Genomic DNA, 16683 nt, shown 5'->3' on the forward strand with positions numbered 1-16683 from the left:
TCTATGTTGTTCCACAGCGCTATAAGGCTGGGTTCACACAGGGCGCATTTGCCACGGAAATCCCGTCCGGAATTTCGCCACAGCAGCTCCGCCTGCGGCCGATAATCCCAGGATTGGCCAGCCTTGGAGACGAGATTTCTCAGAAATCTCGTCTACACGGGACGGCAAATCCGCCGCGGCAAAACCGGCAGAGGCCGGCACTGCGGCGCGGATTCGCAGCATGTTCATTTTTTAAAATTCTTCCACTGCGGCCGCGCTCTCCTCTATGGGTGCGTTGGCTGCAGCGGAAAAGCAAGCGGCCAGGCCACTTCAAAACCTGCGGCTAAGTGCCGCGGGTTTTGAACCAGCGCTTCTCCCGATGGAAATCTCGCGGTTTTTCACTGCGGCCAAACCGCGAGATTTCCGTTGGGAATCCGCCCCGTGTGAACCCAGCCTAAGTGTTTATAGACGCATGTATGAGCCACTGTGCCTGATACCACAGCTTAGGCGCCTTTTACATGGAGTGATAAAGCATTAGCACTAGTGAATGACAGCATAGGCATATCGTCAGGGGTCGCAATGGCGACTGAGCCCCTGCGCTGTGGCCACCCTCCGCCATATACAAATGCACATTCAGCGCATTACTGACTGGTCGCACTGCCGGCTGTGTGATTGGTGCTGTGCGGCTGACAGTGCAAGCCAGAGAGGAAGCCGAAGCAGAGAAGAAGAGGAGGAGGAGGGATGCAGACGCACGGCACGGAGTGGAGTGGAGCAGTAAGATGACGCCATTACCCTGCTGCTCCTGTTGACAAAGCATATTAAAGGAAAACAACCCTAATCACAAGTAAAGTCTGTAAGCTACACCAAACCACTAAGTCCAACACACAAGACACAGGAGCATAAGAAGTAGAATTGTATTAGAACTCAAGATTGCTAACATTCTTAAAAAACATAGTATGCAGTGTCCATATAAACAGGTTCACACAATCTGGTAAATATTACATTTAGACAAACCAGTATGGAAGTAGTCAGTCCTTATATATGCAATAATTCAATCCCAATGTGTATACAGATAATAAGGAGTACACATATACCAGTAGTGCGTTCCTGCACCCCGACACACGTTTCACCACCTGCTTTCTCAAGCTGCACAGTGCATGCCTGGTATTGCAGGAATTAACATTGCGTATGGGCTGCAGGTACCCGCGCCATCGCTAAGAAACAATACAAACAAGAAACAAAACAAAACTGTACTGCGCATGACCGCCTGTGACCAGCCGCAGGCATTCACAATACAGTTTAATCAGGTACGCAGGGTCACCGACTGGGCTCACAGAGAGAATCCGCTGCCGGCCTCCCACATGCAGAATCTGACCCGTCTGTGTGAGCCCGGCCTAAGGAGAAACTTATTGTAAGGTCATTAGCAGATCACTAGTAGGGTGGTAGACAGAGATGAGGGAGGAGGTATAGGGAGGTGCAGCACTGTGGAGAGCTCTATGGATGACAGGGATGAAGGAGGAGGTATAGGGAGGTGCAGCACTGTGGAGAGCTCTATGGATGACAGGGATGAAGGAGGACGTATAGGGAGGTGCAGCACTGTGGAGAGCTCTATGGACGACAGGGATGAAGAAGGAGGTATAGGGAGGTGCAGCGCTGTGGAGAGCTCTATGGATGACAGGGATGAAGGAGGAGGTATAGGGAGGTGCAGCACTGTGGAGAGCTCTATGGATGACAGGGATGAAGGAGGAGGTATAGGGAGGTGCAGCGCTGTGGAGAGCTCTATGGATGACGGATGAAGGAGGAGGTATAGGGAGGTGCAGCACTGTGGAGAGCTTTATGGACGACAGGGATGAAGGAGGAGGTATATGGAGGTGCAGCACTGTGGAGAGCTTTATGGATGACAGGGATGAAGGAGGAGGTATAGGGAGGTGCAGCACTGTGCAGAGCTCTATGGACGACAGGGATGAAGGAGGAGGTATAGGGAGGTGCAGCACTGTGGAGAGCTTTATGGACGACAGGGATGAAGGAGGAGGTATATGGAGGTGCAGCACTGTGGAGAGCTTTATGGATGACAGAGATGAGGGAGGAGGTATAGGGAGGTGCAGCACTGTGGAGAGCTCTATGGATGACAGGGATGAAGGAGGAGGTATAGGGAGGTGCAGCACTGTGGAGAGCTCTATGGACGACAGGGATGAAGGAGGAGGTATAGGGAGGTGCAGCACTGTGGAGAGCTCTATGGACGACAGGGATGAAGGAGGAGGTATAGGGAGGTGCAGCACTGTGGAGAGCTCTATGGTTGACAGGGATGAAGGAGGAGGTATAGGGAGGTGCAGCACTGTGGAGAGCTCTATGGACGACAGGGATGAAGAAGGAGGTATAGGGAGGTGCAGCGCTGTGGAGAGCTCTATGGATGACGGATGAAGGAGGAGGTATAGGGAGGTGCAGCACTGTGGAGAGCTTTATGGACGACAGGGATGAAGGAGGAGGTATATGGAGGTGCAGCACTGTGGAGAGCTTTATGGATGACAGGGATGAAGGAGGAGGTATAGGGAGGTGCAGCACTGTGCAGAGCTCTATGGACGACAGGGATGAAGGAGGAGGTATAGGGAGGTGCAGCACTGTGGAGAGCTCTATGGACGACAGGGATGAGCTCACAAAACTTGCACAAATATGACCTCCATGCAGTTGAATGGAGTCATACACATGGATGCTGTGAGGAAAACAATGGAGGCATGTTGTATTCTTTTGCGTCCCTCGGAACCCGTTGTTTTCAATGAAACAGTCAAACACATCAGATGCCGTGTGATGTGGACGTGAGTGCGATGTGATGTTTCAAATTGAAATCAATGTGAAACACTTGCCGATCCTCTGACGAGTGTGAAAGAAGTGCCGCGCGAATCGCAATTTCACAGAAGTGATGCGAGGCATTTTCGCATGAGACACGCCTCCCATCCGTGGGCAAAACGCACGTCGACAAGCGTGATACCAAGCCAGGTTTCTTGGCCTGATATCGCGCTCGCTGGTGTGAATGTAGCCTTAAGATGGTGACTGATAAGCATCACACTGGGGGCTGCACTGTGGTAGAAGTGGCTGGGATACACACAGGAGACCTCCAATGTGTGAAAGGGGGCGGGCATGGAAATATGTGTTTCCTAATACAGCACTGTTACTGGGGTTCTTCAATATGGCCAACTACTGGAATAAAATCCCCCTGTGGAACCTGACCCTCATTATACGGGTCACAGCGATTGTGTAACACGTGTTCAGCAGGCCCGTCATGCAGCGTCATGTGACACGGCACTAATTGATTGCAAATGTTCTCGGTGCAATATAAGCGCCCACCAGAGAGGGCGCTGTGACGCGAGTCTCTCTCTTTAGCAGTACAGCGCCCTTCTGGACGATGCCTACAGGGGGCGTGGCCTCTCGTTCCCCTCTCTGCACTCCTCCCCCTGCGGCCATGGCCCTTCCCGGCATTCCCTATGAGCAGCGGCTTCTCATCATGGCGGACCCGCGGGAGAAGGCGCTGCAGGACTACAGGAAGAAGCTGCTGGAACACAAAGAGATAGACGGCCGCCTCAAGGAGTGTGAGTGGCGGCCAGTCAGCCTGCGGTGCCCCGGCCGGCGGCTCTGGAGCTGCGGGGAGCCGGCTCGCCGCTCTACACGGCCCGGCCTCATAGTCGCTTTGTCATGCCGGCCTGTAGCGGCGCTCCCGGGACTGGTGCGGCTCCTGGAGCGGCTGGCGGCTCCTCACCTCCTTCCTTTGGAGCTCCACACTGCGGGGCCGGGCTGTGCGGCCGGAGGACCGCTGTAACCCAGCGCGGCGGCGGCCCATGTCCGGTGCGGCCACTGCAGGGGGCGGCATCTGCCAGGTTGGCTATGGGCAGCGGTTGTCGCCTGAGTGGACGGTGACGATCGCAGTCAGACCAGTGGGTTGTGACGTGTCTAATACCGATCCGGGATGGTTGTTAGTGAACGCTGCAGCTGGCATTATGTAAGGGGGGGTTCTAGGATGCTGCCACCCACCGCTCAGATCCCCGCCAGTCAGCTGATCCCCGCTGTGTGGACGGGTGGGGGGCTGCATTGAATTGTACAGGATCTGCGCTGCCCGGTTGTCAGCAGAAAAAAAAGCTAGAAGTCCCAGAAAATTCCGTAACCTGGATCTGCTGTAGCGGTGTTTTTACTCCAATGTTCTAGTAGGCAAATCCATATCTGCCCGATAGAACATGATGCCAATGTGCGGCGAAACAGACAATAAGTCATTCTGAGGCTACGGCCATGTGACAATACATAGCATGACGCGAGTTCTGTACTGCGGAGCGCAACATCATGCAGAGATGACGCAGGCTTGTCTGACAGCGGCAGCGTCTTCTTTCACTGCATCTTTAGCAACACCTCCGCAGATGTCTGGCTAGCCCCTTAGCCTCCTTATTCCAGCCGTGCCCGGACACTTTCTCACCGCTTCAGCCGGAGCTTCTCTGTGCCGGCCGGTTCTTTCTTCAGCATGGCAGATGCACAAGCACAGCGCTTTCTTTTTGGATCTCCTGCCTTCCAGTGGCGCAACGGCAACTGCAGGTGTACTGCTGATATGATGGCTTCCATTGACTTCAATGGAGGCCGTTGCTGCAGGATCCGCAGGAAATGGAGCATGCTGCGATTTCTTCCTGTGCATGCAATCCGCACGCCAGGAGGAAAAACATCCGCATGCATTAAACTGCCCTGAGGATGCTAATGCATCCCTATGGCCAGCTAGAGCTGCGGATCTCCTGCACGGATTTTATAACTAAAACCCGCCCGTCGGGGACATTGGGCCTCAGGGGTGATTAAGGGCATATATAGGAAATAGACCATCAGTATCAGGTCAGTGTTGCTCCGCCTCCAGGAAACCCCACCGATTTGCTGCTGAGGGCAACCAGCTGCTCTGCACACCTGCATGTGGCACGTTCAGTAGAGGCACCCAATGGCCACCCCAGAAAACCCCTCTAAAAGTATCTAGTAACTACAGTTTAAGCCAGATTCTGTTATCCTAACCTCCTTAAATTTCTTCTTTCAGTAAGGGAGCAGTTAAAGGAACTTACTAAGCAGTATGAGAAATCTGAAAACGACCTGAAGGCTCTGCAGAGTGTGGGGCAGGTAATATATGACGGTGTTCCATATGTTGTGCTATGTGTCTGTATAACAGAAGTGAGTGGTCTAATATCCCCAACTTCAGGTTATTTCCTCTTCTGTAGAGCCGGACAGGATTGTAGTCGCCACATAGCGGTCTGATCAGCTATCGTTTGCACAAGTACAGGGAGAACATACAATCACGCAATTGCTCATTTTGTTAAAGGCCATTTACATAAAACTAGTATCATGCACTATTTATTAATTTTCCGTTTGCTCATATTCAACCAGTATAAAAATCATGGCTGGTTCGCTCACTTCTTGCTGTATCTAAACGCTCCCCGCTTCAGAGCAAGAAGTGAGGGATACTCCGTGATCTGCCTGTCTAAACGCTCTGCATGAGTGCCAACAACTAGCGGTAGTGTCACCCGCTCATGCAGAGCGTTTAGCCAACAGTCGCACCGTGTAAATGGAATTGGGTTTAGGGACCTCGGTGCTGCAGATCTGTCTGGTTGTCCTGTAGTTAAAGGTTGTGTATACTTCTGCAACCATTTCCTATAGCTTTGCTGTATCTATAGTCAGTGTTGTCGGGATGGAAAATGTAGGCAGATCTGTCTGCAGTTAGACTTCAAACCAAGCTTATGTAGTCTAATCCCGTAGATCTGTCCCTGCTATTGCTACCCTACAAATAGTAGAAAAGTGGATGTATGAAAGGGAGTAACCCAAGACTACAGGGTCAGAATAAGGGCGCTTTCACACGCGGCAGAATATTACAACGCAAATTGCAATGGTATTGCGTACTTTTGCCACTTGCCAGCCTGCAGCAGTTCTGCCATGTGTGAAGGCATCCTAAGACTACCATCACACAGGCAGAATCCATGCAGCTTTTGCCTCAAACTGTCTGAAGTCTTCGGCTGAGCGATGCACTTCTATGCCTGCAAATCTACACGTGGATTTAGCCCTTCAATGGGCAAATCCACATGTCATAGATTTGGGGTAAAATCTGCATTAAGAACTAACCTGTTACTATAGTGGTTTTTGTTTCTCCTTTCCTTTCTACGTCCAAATAGTATCACTGAGGATTCATGTTGAAGTTAATGAGGCACTTGGGAGATTCTGCAGCAGACGTCCACTGAATGAACATACCCTGTGGCCTTTTTCACATGACAGTATTTGGGTCGTACCTGCATCTGTATTAGGCTGCCTGCAGACGGCGGGCCGGATCCGGCGGCGAGAAGTCTTACCACGGGACCCGACCCGAGCGCCTGCAGGGAGGAGAGCGTACTCACCCGCGCCCGGCGGCGATTTCATGTGCTGGCTGCCGGGCAGCCGGCGCATGCGCAGACCGGAGCCAGCGGCCGGGTGAGTGACGTTTCTGTGCGAGGCTCTGCGAGCCCCGCACAGAAATAGGACATGCCGCGGTTTGTTTGCCGCGCGGCCGTCTGCATAGGAGTGCGTATTGTAAGCCACTCCTATGCAGGCTTTCAGTGGTGGAAATCCCGCCACGGGATTTCCGCCTGTGTGCAGGTGGCCTTAGTCAGCCCAAACCAGGAGTGGATCTAAAATGTGGACCATGTATAAGTTTTTCTGTTAACTCCCCCCCCCCCCCCCCCCCCCCTTTTTAGTTTTTGCTTACAAATACTACCATATGAATGCAGCCTGACACACAGGGTTTGTAGGCCTTAACCATGGAAACGCATAGAGCATGTATACACAAAATGATAGATTTTTAGGCTGCATGTCCATGGGTGTGATGCCGCCAATAAATCACCAGTGAATATCGCTGTCTGAAAATTTCCATATTGTTGCTATGGAAAGGGCAGCCGTGACCTCAACAAGCCGAGAATCAGAGATTCTCCGCTCGTGGGATTTAAATTGCAGCATGCTGCGATTTGCCACGATTCTCCTATCTCTGTCAGATAGGCTCAGTGCGGAGAACCGTCAGCTGTCTCCTGCTCCCCGGTGGCAGAGATCTGCTGCGGGATATTGCTATGCCTGTGGACAGACAGCCTTAATCAAGACTGGAAATCTCCCTTTTTTTATTTCAAGTGCATTGGAACAATAGTAAGAAGTTGTAAAAGATTCCATGCCTCTTAAGAGGTGCTACTGTTAAAATAAACCACGGAGTATGTTCATGCCCATATAACAAGGCTGTTGTGTGTAATACTTACTGTACTGTTACACATATACACTTCTAATACTGTTGTAGGTACGGGACTGATACTTGTTTCCTTATAGAAGTTCTCTTCCCATTTAAGTGTCATATCAAACTTATGAAAAAATATCTTGTTTTGTGCTTGTTTGATTAGTGTTTTTATTTCTGGGTATTTTCAGATTGTTGGGGAAGTCCTAAAGCAGCTTACAGAAGAGAAATGTGAGTATTGTTTCTATCAACTGCAAGAAGAGAAGGGCAAGACTTTCCTTGGGGTGCTACTAGACAATGATTCAATCTAAACTCAGGCTAGCAACTGAACCAGAAACTGTCGTTTCTCGTTCATCATTCTTTTTTTTGCAGGCAGAAGTCATTGTTTGCTCATTTGTCATTCTGTTTAAACACTTCTCGTTCAGTATCTCTCATTCACTATGCGCAACACTGAATAAAAGGTGAACGAGTTAACAATGAATCGGCTTGTCTAAACAGGCTGCATGAGGGTGAACAAGCTGGTGATGTCACCAGCTTGTGCAAAAAAGACTGCTGTCTAAAAGGAGCTTTAAGGCCCTCTTACACTCTGTTTCGCTCAAAAGCCAGCTTTGGGTGATAATCGTTGCGTGTAAATGTGTGCCCATCGTGCACTCTGTCAATTGAGTGGAGCTCAGCATGAAATCCTTGTCCCTGATAATTGGGACCGCGTGCTTTGTTCTCCAGTAACATTTCAGCTGCTGTCCTGTGGTAGAACAATAGTGGTGTATTTGGAGAACAGACCACCCACTGTTCTATAAATATATGCAAATGAAGCTAGTTAGCTACTAATGGGCTGATTAGCCTATTAGCTATTGCAAAATGATCCCTCAAAACTGTTAGTTTCTGACAAATTTAGACAAGGTCCATCTTATCTGTCTACAGTTTAATAGGTTAGAAGTTTTTTTTTACATTTGTTTTCTTTGTAAGTTAGACTATTGAGCTGGCTATATTTCCCTAAAGTGACACCCGTCTGTCTATAGGTGTCATTAATTGATGTGAAGCTACTAGAAAAGTGACAACTGATATGGTGCTACTGTAACATGTCAGTAGAATACAAAAATGTGTATAAAATGTGCAGTCTTAACAATATCGCTAACTTTTTAGATTCTCATATTGCCAGGTAGGTTTTGGTGGGATCGTTAAAGTATTTGAGAGATTTAATTTGACCTTGATTATCTTTCAGTTATCGTCAAAGCTACAAATGGGCCAAGATATGTTGTTGGGTGTCGTCGACAGGTTAGTCTCAACTTAACCATTTTACAGAGATGTTGACTATTTTGATTAATATCTATATAAGACACTCTAGTATATGGGGGTGCAGACAGCAGCCATTAAAGCTTCTCCCCTGAGCAGCTATTGACTTCTGGGCTCATTTTTGTCCACTTCATGGTTTTTTATATTACATGATCAGCCACTTATTTGAAGGTGAACTGCCTTAGTGTACTATGAGTTGCGAGCAACCAAATGTCACCTATTGACTACTCATGCGCCTTTTTTTACAGTTGCCCGCTTTCTTCCTATGCATGCACCTTTTTAAAATACTGCTTCAAAAGTCAAACATGGGTGTCCTGTGTGGAGCTCAGCTGTCTGATCAAAGCTAGCTCTGATCTAAGTTTAACCCTTTAGATGCTTCATTTAGTAAGACTGCAGCCTCTAAAGAGGTTGACAGAGGCAGGGGGCCCCTGTCACTATTCAGGACCCCTTTATGCAATTGCCAGGTTCTGATAGCACACAGAGGCCTAACAGTGGCCTCTGGGTCAGTCATTTACAGTGGCTTATTAGAGGATACATGGCACAGCTGAAGTATTGCCCTGTAGTCTATCCCTGATCAAAGCTGATGCAGCTCATGTTCCATAATGAGATGAAAGTAAAGTTTAATAAGAATATGAAAAGGGGAACCCTCCTCTTGCACCTTATGTGTTAAAAAAAAGACCTTGGTCTCCCCTACGACATTTGGTTTACAGGATGCTGATCCAGAGAATGTTATCATGGCGAATACTTGTGAATGCTGTAAAAACCAAACCCAAACAAGGTGGCACTTCTGGCTTCTAAAATGAAGTTCTACAATACATTAGATGTACTCAAAAGGGATTCTATTGAGAAATTTACTTTCACTACAAAAAAAGCTTTTAAATGACAGAGAAAAATAAAACATGGCTCTTGGAATGGGACAATAGATAAAAATGTTAAAGTGGTTGGTAATAATCGCCTAAAGTGTACCAGTCCTTAAGTATTTGCCGCACTGGAAACTCGGAGGATCTAAGAGCATTTTCTGTTTTCTTATCCAGCTGGACAAAAGCAAACTGAAGCCGGGAACAAGAGTAGCTTTAGACATGACAACGCTCACTATTATGCGGTAAGCTTTGTAAGCGAGTGCTTTAATAACATTTTCTTAGTTAGGGCTCCCACACACTTGCGATTGCGTTTTTTGTTAGAGCGATTGTCAATGGGACTTTATAATGTTAAAAACACAATGCACCAAAAACGCAGTTGCATTGCTTTTTTACATTAGAAAGTCCCATTGACAGTCGCGCTAACAAAAAATGCAAACGCAAGTGTGTGGGAGCCCTTAAGAGGAGATTCCGCTTTTAACCCAAACACACTCCTCCATTAGCTAGAGTGGACAACTGCACACGTGGCTCTGTAATGCATTGATCTGTGCACTAGCTTTGTAAAGTGCTCAGATATTTGTATTGCACATATAGATCATAGATGTCAGTAGGAACCATATGCTGTGATCACTTCCCACTGCAATAACAGCAAAGAGTCTGAATACCCTTTCTTCGATTCAGCTGCGCTACAAGGCGTTTATCCAAAGTAAACTTTGGAATCTTGGCATGGTTCTGTTTTTCTTTTTGTCTTGTATAACAAGAGATGCTTCCTTTTTTTCCACTTCTTCCTCTTGTGACCCTTGTCTAGTTACTTGCCACGAGAGGTGGATCCCCTTGTGTATAATATGTCTCACGAGGACCCTGGAAATGTGTCCTATTCTGAAATTGGAGGTCTTTCTGAGCAGATCAGAGAGCTCAGAGAGGTGTGTATAATTTTACTTATACGGTGTTCATGATGGTGGCTGTTGCATTTGGTGAACAATATTTTCCTAATCTTTTATTGACCAGGTCATTGAGCTCCCGCTCACTAATCCAGAGCTGTTCCAGCGTGTAGGAATAATCCCTCCAAAAGGCTGTCTCCTCTATGGCCCGCCAGGTATATCTAAAGTTAATGCTGTCCAAGTCCTGTAGTAGCTTGTTTCAAAATAGACGAGCTGTAATGTGTATTAGCCCATTGGGGCCATTGCTAGTAGCAATTGATTGCATATAAACTAATGCAATGATGTACTTCCACAATATACTTTATATTTTGGGCTATCGGATGCAAAATATAAGTGAAAACAGTTGAGGGGGATTTGGTGGGTAGGTGGGGCTCAAGGGGGGAGGGAAGGAAGCTATAGTGGACACAACACATTGCAAGAGTGAAGGGGGGGTCCAGGAGGAGGGAAGAAGGGAGATTAAGGCCTCATGTCCACGGGGAAAATCAGATCCGCTGCAGATTCTCCATGGAGAATCTGCAGCGGGTCCCTCCTGCCCCGCGGACATGAGCGCCGAAAATAGCAATTTAAAGCATTTACCTTTCCGGCGCGGGCGACGAAGCTCTGCTCTTCCTCACGGCCGGATCTTCATTTTCGGCCGGCGGATGAATTCCTGACGCCGGCGGCACGTCGTCGACGTGCCGCGCGCATGCGCCGGGCACATCCGCCGAGCCGAAGCAAGGGAGATGCGGCCGTGAGGAAGAGAAGAGCTTCGCGGTCCACTGCGGGTGAGTAAATGCTTTAAATTCCTATTTTAGGTCTCCCGCGGATCCGGACGGCTTCCATAGGCTTCAATAGAAGCCCGCGGGAGCTGTCCCCGCGGGAGACCCGCATGAAAATGGAGCATGGTCCAGATTTTTTCATGCTCCATTTTTTTTAAAATCAGTTTTATTGACGATCCGCGGGTATTTATGTACCCGCGGGTGGTCAATGCATCCCTATGGGATGCGGATCCGCATGCAGGAAATCCGCTGCGGATCCTAAATCCTATTTTCCCCGTGGACATGAGCCCTAAAAGTGTTTGACTCGCATTGTATGTTTCAACAAGGTGTGTGGATTTTATGTTTAGTTCATTCCAGTGTTTTCCTAGCCACCCCCTGCGTGGGGAATTCATCAAAGCCTTTCAAAGTGTTTAAATCTCAAATAATTCAATAAAATATTTTGAAACAAAAAATAGAAGTGATTAATGTCAGTACTAGATTGGGTGATATCAAGAATAGCCTTTAAAAATGGTGAAAAAGTGAATTTAAAAATATGACCAATCTCAATTATGCTAGCCTATATAATCTAGTCCATGCTAAGCAACCAAATGCTATATAGGTAGCAGAAACGAGAAGTGGTTATCTTATTACTTATGCTATATGATTACTCACCCCAGTAATTTCAGAAAGGCTTCCCACAATTCCAGAGGGTAAACGCAGGTCTCTGGAAAGGGAGTGGGACCCTTTTATTTGCCTGTTGTCCTCCCTATACACTTTTTATGCCCTGTTTTTAAATGTTGAATAAGGTGGGGTGATCACCCTAAAAAGGCGGCTCCACACACTTTTGGGAAAACCCTATTTTTCCTTAAAGGACCCACATTCCTGTTTAGTTAGTTAATACTGTCCCAACATGTTTTGTTGTGATGGCAAAATCACGCCTATTTGTATCCTAGGCATTTGTATGTATGGTTTCTTAATGAGTCTTGTGGGAACCTTTAAGGTTTTTAGTGCATTACAAGTAAAGTGAAATGAGTTGTCTGGTTTCCACAACTAAAATGACCACTTTATTCTATAAGTCAATGCAAATGCTACGATACCAAATGTTACATAGTTTTGGATTATTTTTTTTAAGTCCCCATAGGGGGACATGAACTTGTGATGGTTTGCTTGCTCCTTCAGTATGATGTAATCCAATGATTTATTCTAATGTGATCTGACAGGCAATCTATCGAGCCATGCCACAGGCATGGCTTGATGAGTAATCTGCAGTGACAGCCCTGGGGGCCTTTAGAAGGACCCCTGCTGTCATGGCAACCAAACTGCATTGTGCAACTTCATTGCAGGGGGCCATTTGGGAACTCGAACTGCAATCTGGGCATTGAAATATCGCTTTCAGAAATCTACCTATTTAAATAGTTAGTAAGATTGCTGACCATAGTTGTTGCAGGCAGGTATCAGCTGTAAGAAACAGCTGGTGCCTGCATTGTATGGAGCAGGATTGATCTCCGATCCACCTCCCAACAAACCCTGAACCTCCGTGATGTAACTGACCGTCATAAAGGGTTGTACCAGATTAGTCTTATAGGTTGGGGGTGGGGTCTCACAATACCTCCACTGATCCCAAGAACGGGGGTTCCCTTGTCTGTGTCCTGTTCCCAAAATTATCTGTTTTCTAGAAGCTGAACCCTTGGTTTTCAGCTCCCAGAGGTCCAGTCTGAGAGGGGTTGTCTCTGAAAACTCTTTTTATAAATTTTATTTAAGTCTGTTGCATAAAGAGAAGGGAATTTTGGAGAGAAGCATTGCCTGGATGGTAATTGATACTAGATAACTTCATATCATTGTCTGCTATTGCTTCCTACCCAAGGTACTGGAAAAACACTCCTGGCTCGAGCTGTTGCCAGTCAGCTGGATTGCAATTTCTTAAAGGTATGTAAAATTACATTTACTCATGTGGTCGTTTTCTTATGTCAGCACTTACTATCAAGACTAGAGCTATAGTGCCATAACATGTCACACAGCCAAAAATTGTAGTGTAACCCCCATGATGTAGCTGTACTTGACGCAGTTGTGGCAAAATGCGACCCTATTGAGCTGTATTACACTGCAAGATCGCAGAACTAAACTGCGATCTTTAGTCGTGTGACCAGTTTACAGGGGTTGTACCAGAACGTCTTGTTATCCTTATGCACAGGATGGGGAATAACTTTACTATTGGTGCGTGTCTTGCCTCTGAGACCCTTGACAGTCTCTAGCGTGTCCCGCTCTCCTGTCACTGAAGGGGTTGCTGCTTCCTCTTACAATACATTACTCTGAATAGAACACCGGATGCACGTGTGCTGGGCTGATCACAACTATTGAGCAGATGCTTCTCGGGTATCTTGGCAGTCCCATTGACAGTGACTGGAGCGTTAGTGCACCTGCATGACCAGCACTTCATTCAGTCTCCTCACTTCAGGGGATGCAGAGAGGAAGATGGGAGCATAGGACCCCGTTCTTGATATGGGGGATAACTTGCTGATCAGCCAATCTTGTGGATAGGGGGTAACCGTAAATTCTGGTACCATCGCCTTAAAAGCCAAAAGCACTGTGTATCCCTAGCTTACACAACAACTGCCAACTCGACCTGAACACTACATCCAGAACCCTCTTGATAAGACCACTAAGGTCAGGTAATAACTTGAATTTGTGGTAAACACTAAACTTATTTTTCTTCCTTTTAGGTTGTATCTAGTTCTATTGTAGATAAGTACATTGGAGAAAGTGCTCGGCTCATTAGAGAGATGTTCAACTATGCCAGGGACCACCAGCCATGCATTATTTTCATGGATGAAATTGATGCCATAGGTAAGAATGTTTGGCATAACTCCTGGGTGGGCATCCCCCTTTATGATGTGCCTTTTTAATAGGGCACATTGAAAGGGGTGTCTTGATAGTTTGAGCCCTGTTCACACAACATTAAGCCTATAAAGCGAAGGCATACTGTTCTTCAGGGTTTGTTATAAAGCACTGCTGCAGAAAGGATTAAAAAAAATGCCTTTAAGTAGCTTATAAAACTTCATTCCACACCCAACAATACGTTTGTTTGGTAACATAATCTGACATTATTTATTCTGGTACTATTGCTAGGTGGTCGAAGGTTTTCTGAGGGCACTTCAGCTGACCGTGAGATTCAGAGAACTTTAATGGAGGTATGCGACTCTAAATGTCTCGCTCTAGGGGTATTATGATCCACAATATATTTGACACACTTTATTTTTGCCAGTTGTTGAATCAAATGGATGGATTTGACACTCTGCACAGAGTGAAAATGATCATGGCCACTAACAGACCAGACACACTGGACCCAGCCTTGTTGCGCCCGGGTAGACTTGACCGTAAAATTCGTAAGTAACTTTTTTCCCCCCTATCTTTTTTTTTTTTTGGCCTAGTTAATATATTATGTATTTACAGATATTGAACTACCCAACGAGCAAGCCAGGCTAGATATTCTGAAGATTCATGCAGGTCCCATTACTAAACATGGAGAAATAGGTAATTGCCAAGAATGGTTTTACTGAAACGAATGTCACTACGTCGGTCTTATCTTGTGTATGTACCATGTGGCAGGAGCACAATTTTACTGTATTGGTGTTATTGCAGATTATGAAGCAATTGTGAAGCTTTCAGATGGATTTAATGGTGCAGATTTGAGAAATGTGTGTACTGAAGCTGGTAAGGAATTAGTGAAAAATTAATCTTATTCATATGTCTCTGTATAATTCAACAAACGAATCTTTTACTCTATTCAGAGTGATTATATAGTATAGGGTAGAACTTTGAAAACCATATAAAGTCTTCTGAATACTGTCATTTTATGTAGGTGTTGGGCCAAGTTATCATTCCACCCCCCCCCCCCAAAAAAAATAAAAAAAATCTTAATTCCCTTTATCCATCAAGTTGAGGGGTTGATTTTTTTTTAAAACTTTTTTGTGGGACGAGTTGTAGTTTTCAATGGTACTATTTGATGTACAATATAATGTATTAAGGGAGATGGAATAATACCTCCACAGCACCACCTATTGGAAGTATTCCTTCAAGCCAAAGATACTCTTTATACAAGCCTTGTACCAATGACTGGAAAAGGCAAAGCCAAACTCTATGCAGACAGCTGTTTCAGGGTATTTACCATTGTACATCAGTATACAGTAGGAATCTGGCTAATGTACTGAAACTTAAAAAAAAAAAAAGAAGCCTAAGTGGCGTAAAACGAAAAATTACATTCCGCCATCTGCCGATGCGTCTTGTTTCTATGGCACACAAACTGCAAAAAAAATGATGTGACTTTAATCTATGGGTCAGTACGGTTACTACAATACCAAACCTATAGTTTAGCTTTTTTTTTTTTTTTCTTCAAATATATTACATTTTTAACATTTTCTGAGCGCAATAACTATTTTCCCGTCGACAGTTGTGCGATGTCGTGTAGTCTGCATTGGTAGCATTTTAGAATACATAAAACTTTGTTCACTTTTTATTGCTTTTTTTCCCCTTGGAGACAGGGTGACCAAAAAAGCGCATTTCTAGTGTATCTTTTTCTGACTACGTTCATGTGGAGCAAATGCATGACTTTGGTGGTTCAAACTTTTACAGACGCAGTGATGCCAAATGCGCATTTTTATTTAGTTTCCCATAAATATGGCAAGGGGTAACCTATTAGTATTGTATGCTTGTAGTGTTAGTCTTACTCTTTTCACTGGTATGTTCTCTTTTTTTGTCTTAATACAGGGATGTTCGCCATTCGAGCAGATCATGATTTTGTCGTTCAAGAAGACTTCATGAAAGCTGTCAGGAAAGTTGCTGATTCCAAAAAACTGGAGTCCAAATTAGATTATAAGCCTGTCTAATGTACAGAGACTGCATGGGTGATATTTGGCTTATGTTAGAGGTTCTGCTCCTCTAGGGTATGGTTGTCTATTAAAAGTACATACAACATCGTCCGAATTTAGTAGTTTGATTTCTGGAAGACGTCTGCTACACAAAGGGTTCTGTAACAACAATACAACATTCTATGCAGTTCATGTATTGCAAAGAAAATCCTTGCTGCTGGATCATGGCAGTAAAGTTGGGAGGTAAAGAAATAGCAGATTTTAAGAGTTACTGTGTTTCGTAAAATTTTATATCAATTGCCTTTTGTCCTTTATTTCCAAGGTAAATAAACATGTTTAAATCGGATTTTGTCCTTAACTGAGTGTAAGAATCAGATCCTTTAAGTAATTGGTGGCTTTATGTTAACCTTTTATTGCATGTTACTTCTTGATGCAGCATAGCCCCATTGAATGAGACTAATCTACCTAAGACACCGGATAAAAACCTGTTACATGGCACAAACCTCCAAAAAACGTTCTTATAACAGAAGTCTCTATTTCAGTAAAGCCAGCCAGCAAGTAAACATGTTTCAAGGCGAGCGCCTCTTCATGAGTTACACTGGATGGCAAGCTGTAAATACACCTGGTAAGAGTCTGGAGGGGAAGGAAAAGGGTACAATACAGAACTAAAAGTGGTACACAGGTCATTGAAAGATATGCAAAATAAAATGCAATGCAAACCCGTGTATATAACACTACAGAGATGGGGACATGATTATCAAAGGG

General features: G+C 45.7%; 1 protein-coding gene across 1 annotated transcript; it reads left to right on the top strand.

Moving 5' to 3' along the window:
- The first annotated feature begins 3405 nt into the window (after positions 1–3405).
- PSMC6 (proteasome 26S subunit, ATPase 6) lies at positions 3406–16264 on the top strand. Its single transcript, XM_066607979.1, has 14 exons — positions 3406–3563; positions 5030–5109; positions 7417–7456; positions 8448–8500; positions 9553–9620; positions 10184–10298; positions 10384–10471; positions 12918–12979; positions 13774–13897; positions 14180–14241; positions 14316–14436; positions 14504–14584; positions 14693–14764; positions 15818–16264. The coding sequence occupies exons 1-14, from the start codon at positions 3437–3439 to the stop codon at positions 15934–15936; spliced, it is 1212 nt and encodes a 403-aa protein (XP_066464076.1). The 5' UTR covers positions 3406–3436; the 3' UTR covers positions 15937–16264.
- Positions 16265–16683: the final 419 nt, after the last annotated feature.

Source organism: Eleutherodactylus coqui, chromosome 6 (genome assembly GCF_035609145.1).
Source record: "Eleutherodactylus coqui strain aEleCoq1 chromosome 6, aEleCoq1.hap1, whole genome shotgun sequence".
Taxonomy (NCBI): Eukaryota; Metazoa; Chordata; class Amphibia; order Anura; family Eleutherodactylidae; genus Eleutherodactylus; species Eleutherodactylus coqui.

Excerpts from the sequence above, each read along its gene's own strand:
- PSMC6 (XM_066607979.1), top strand. The coding sequence starts at position 3,437 with ATGGCCCTTCCCGGCATTCCCTATGAGCAGCGGCTTCTCATCATGGCG. Across the intron at positions 8,501-9,552 it reads TTGTTGGGTGTCGTCGACAG|CTGGACAAAAGCAAACTGAA; the intron begins GTTAGTCTCAAC and ends TTTCTTATCCAG. Across the intron at positions 14,437-14,503 it reads TAGACTTGACCGTAAAATTC|ATATTGAACTACCCAACGAG; the intron begins GTAAGTAACTTT and ends ATGTATTTACAG.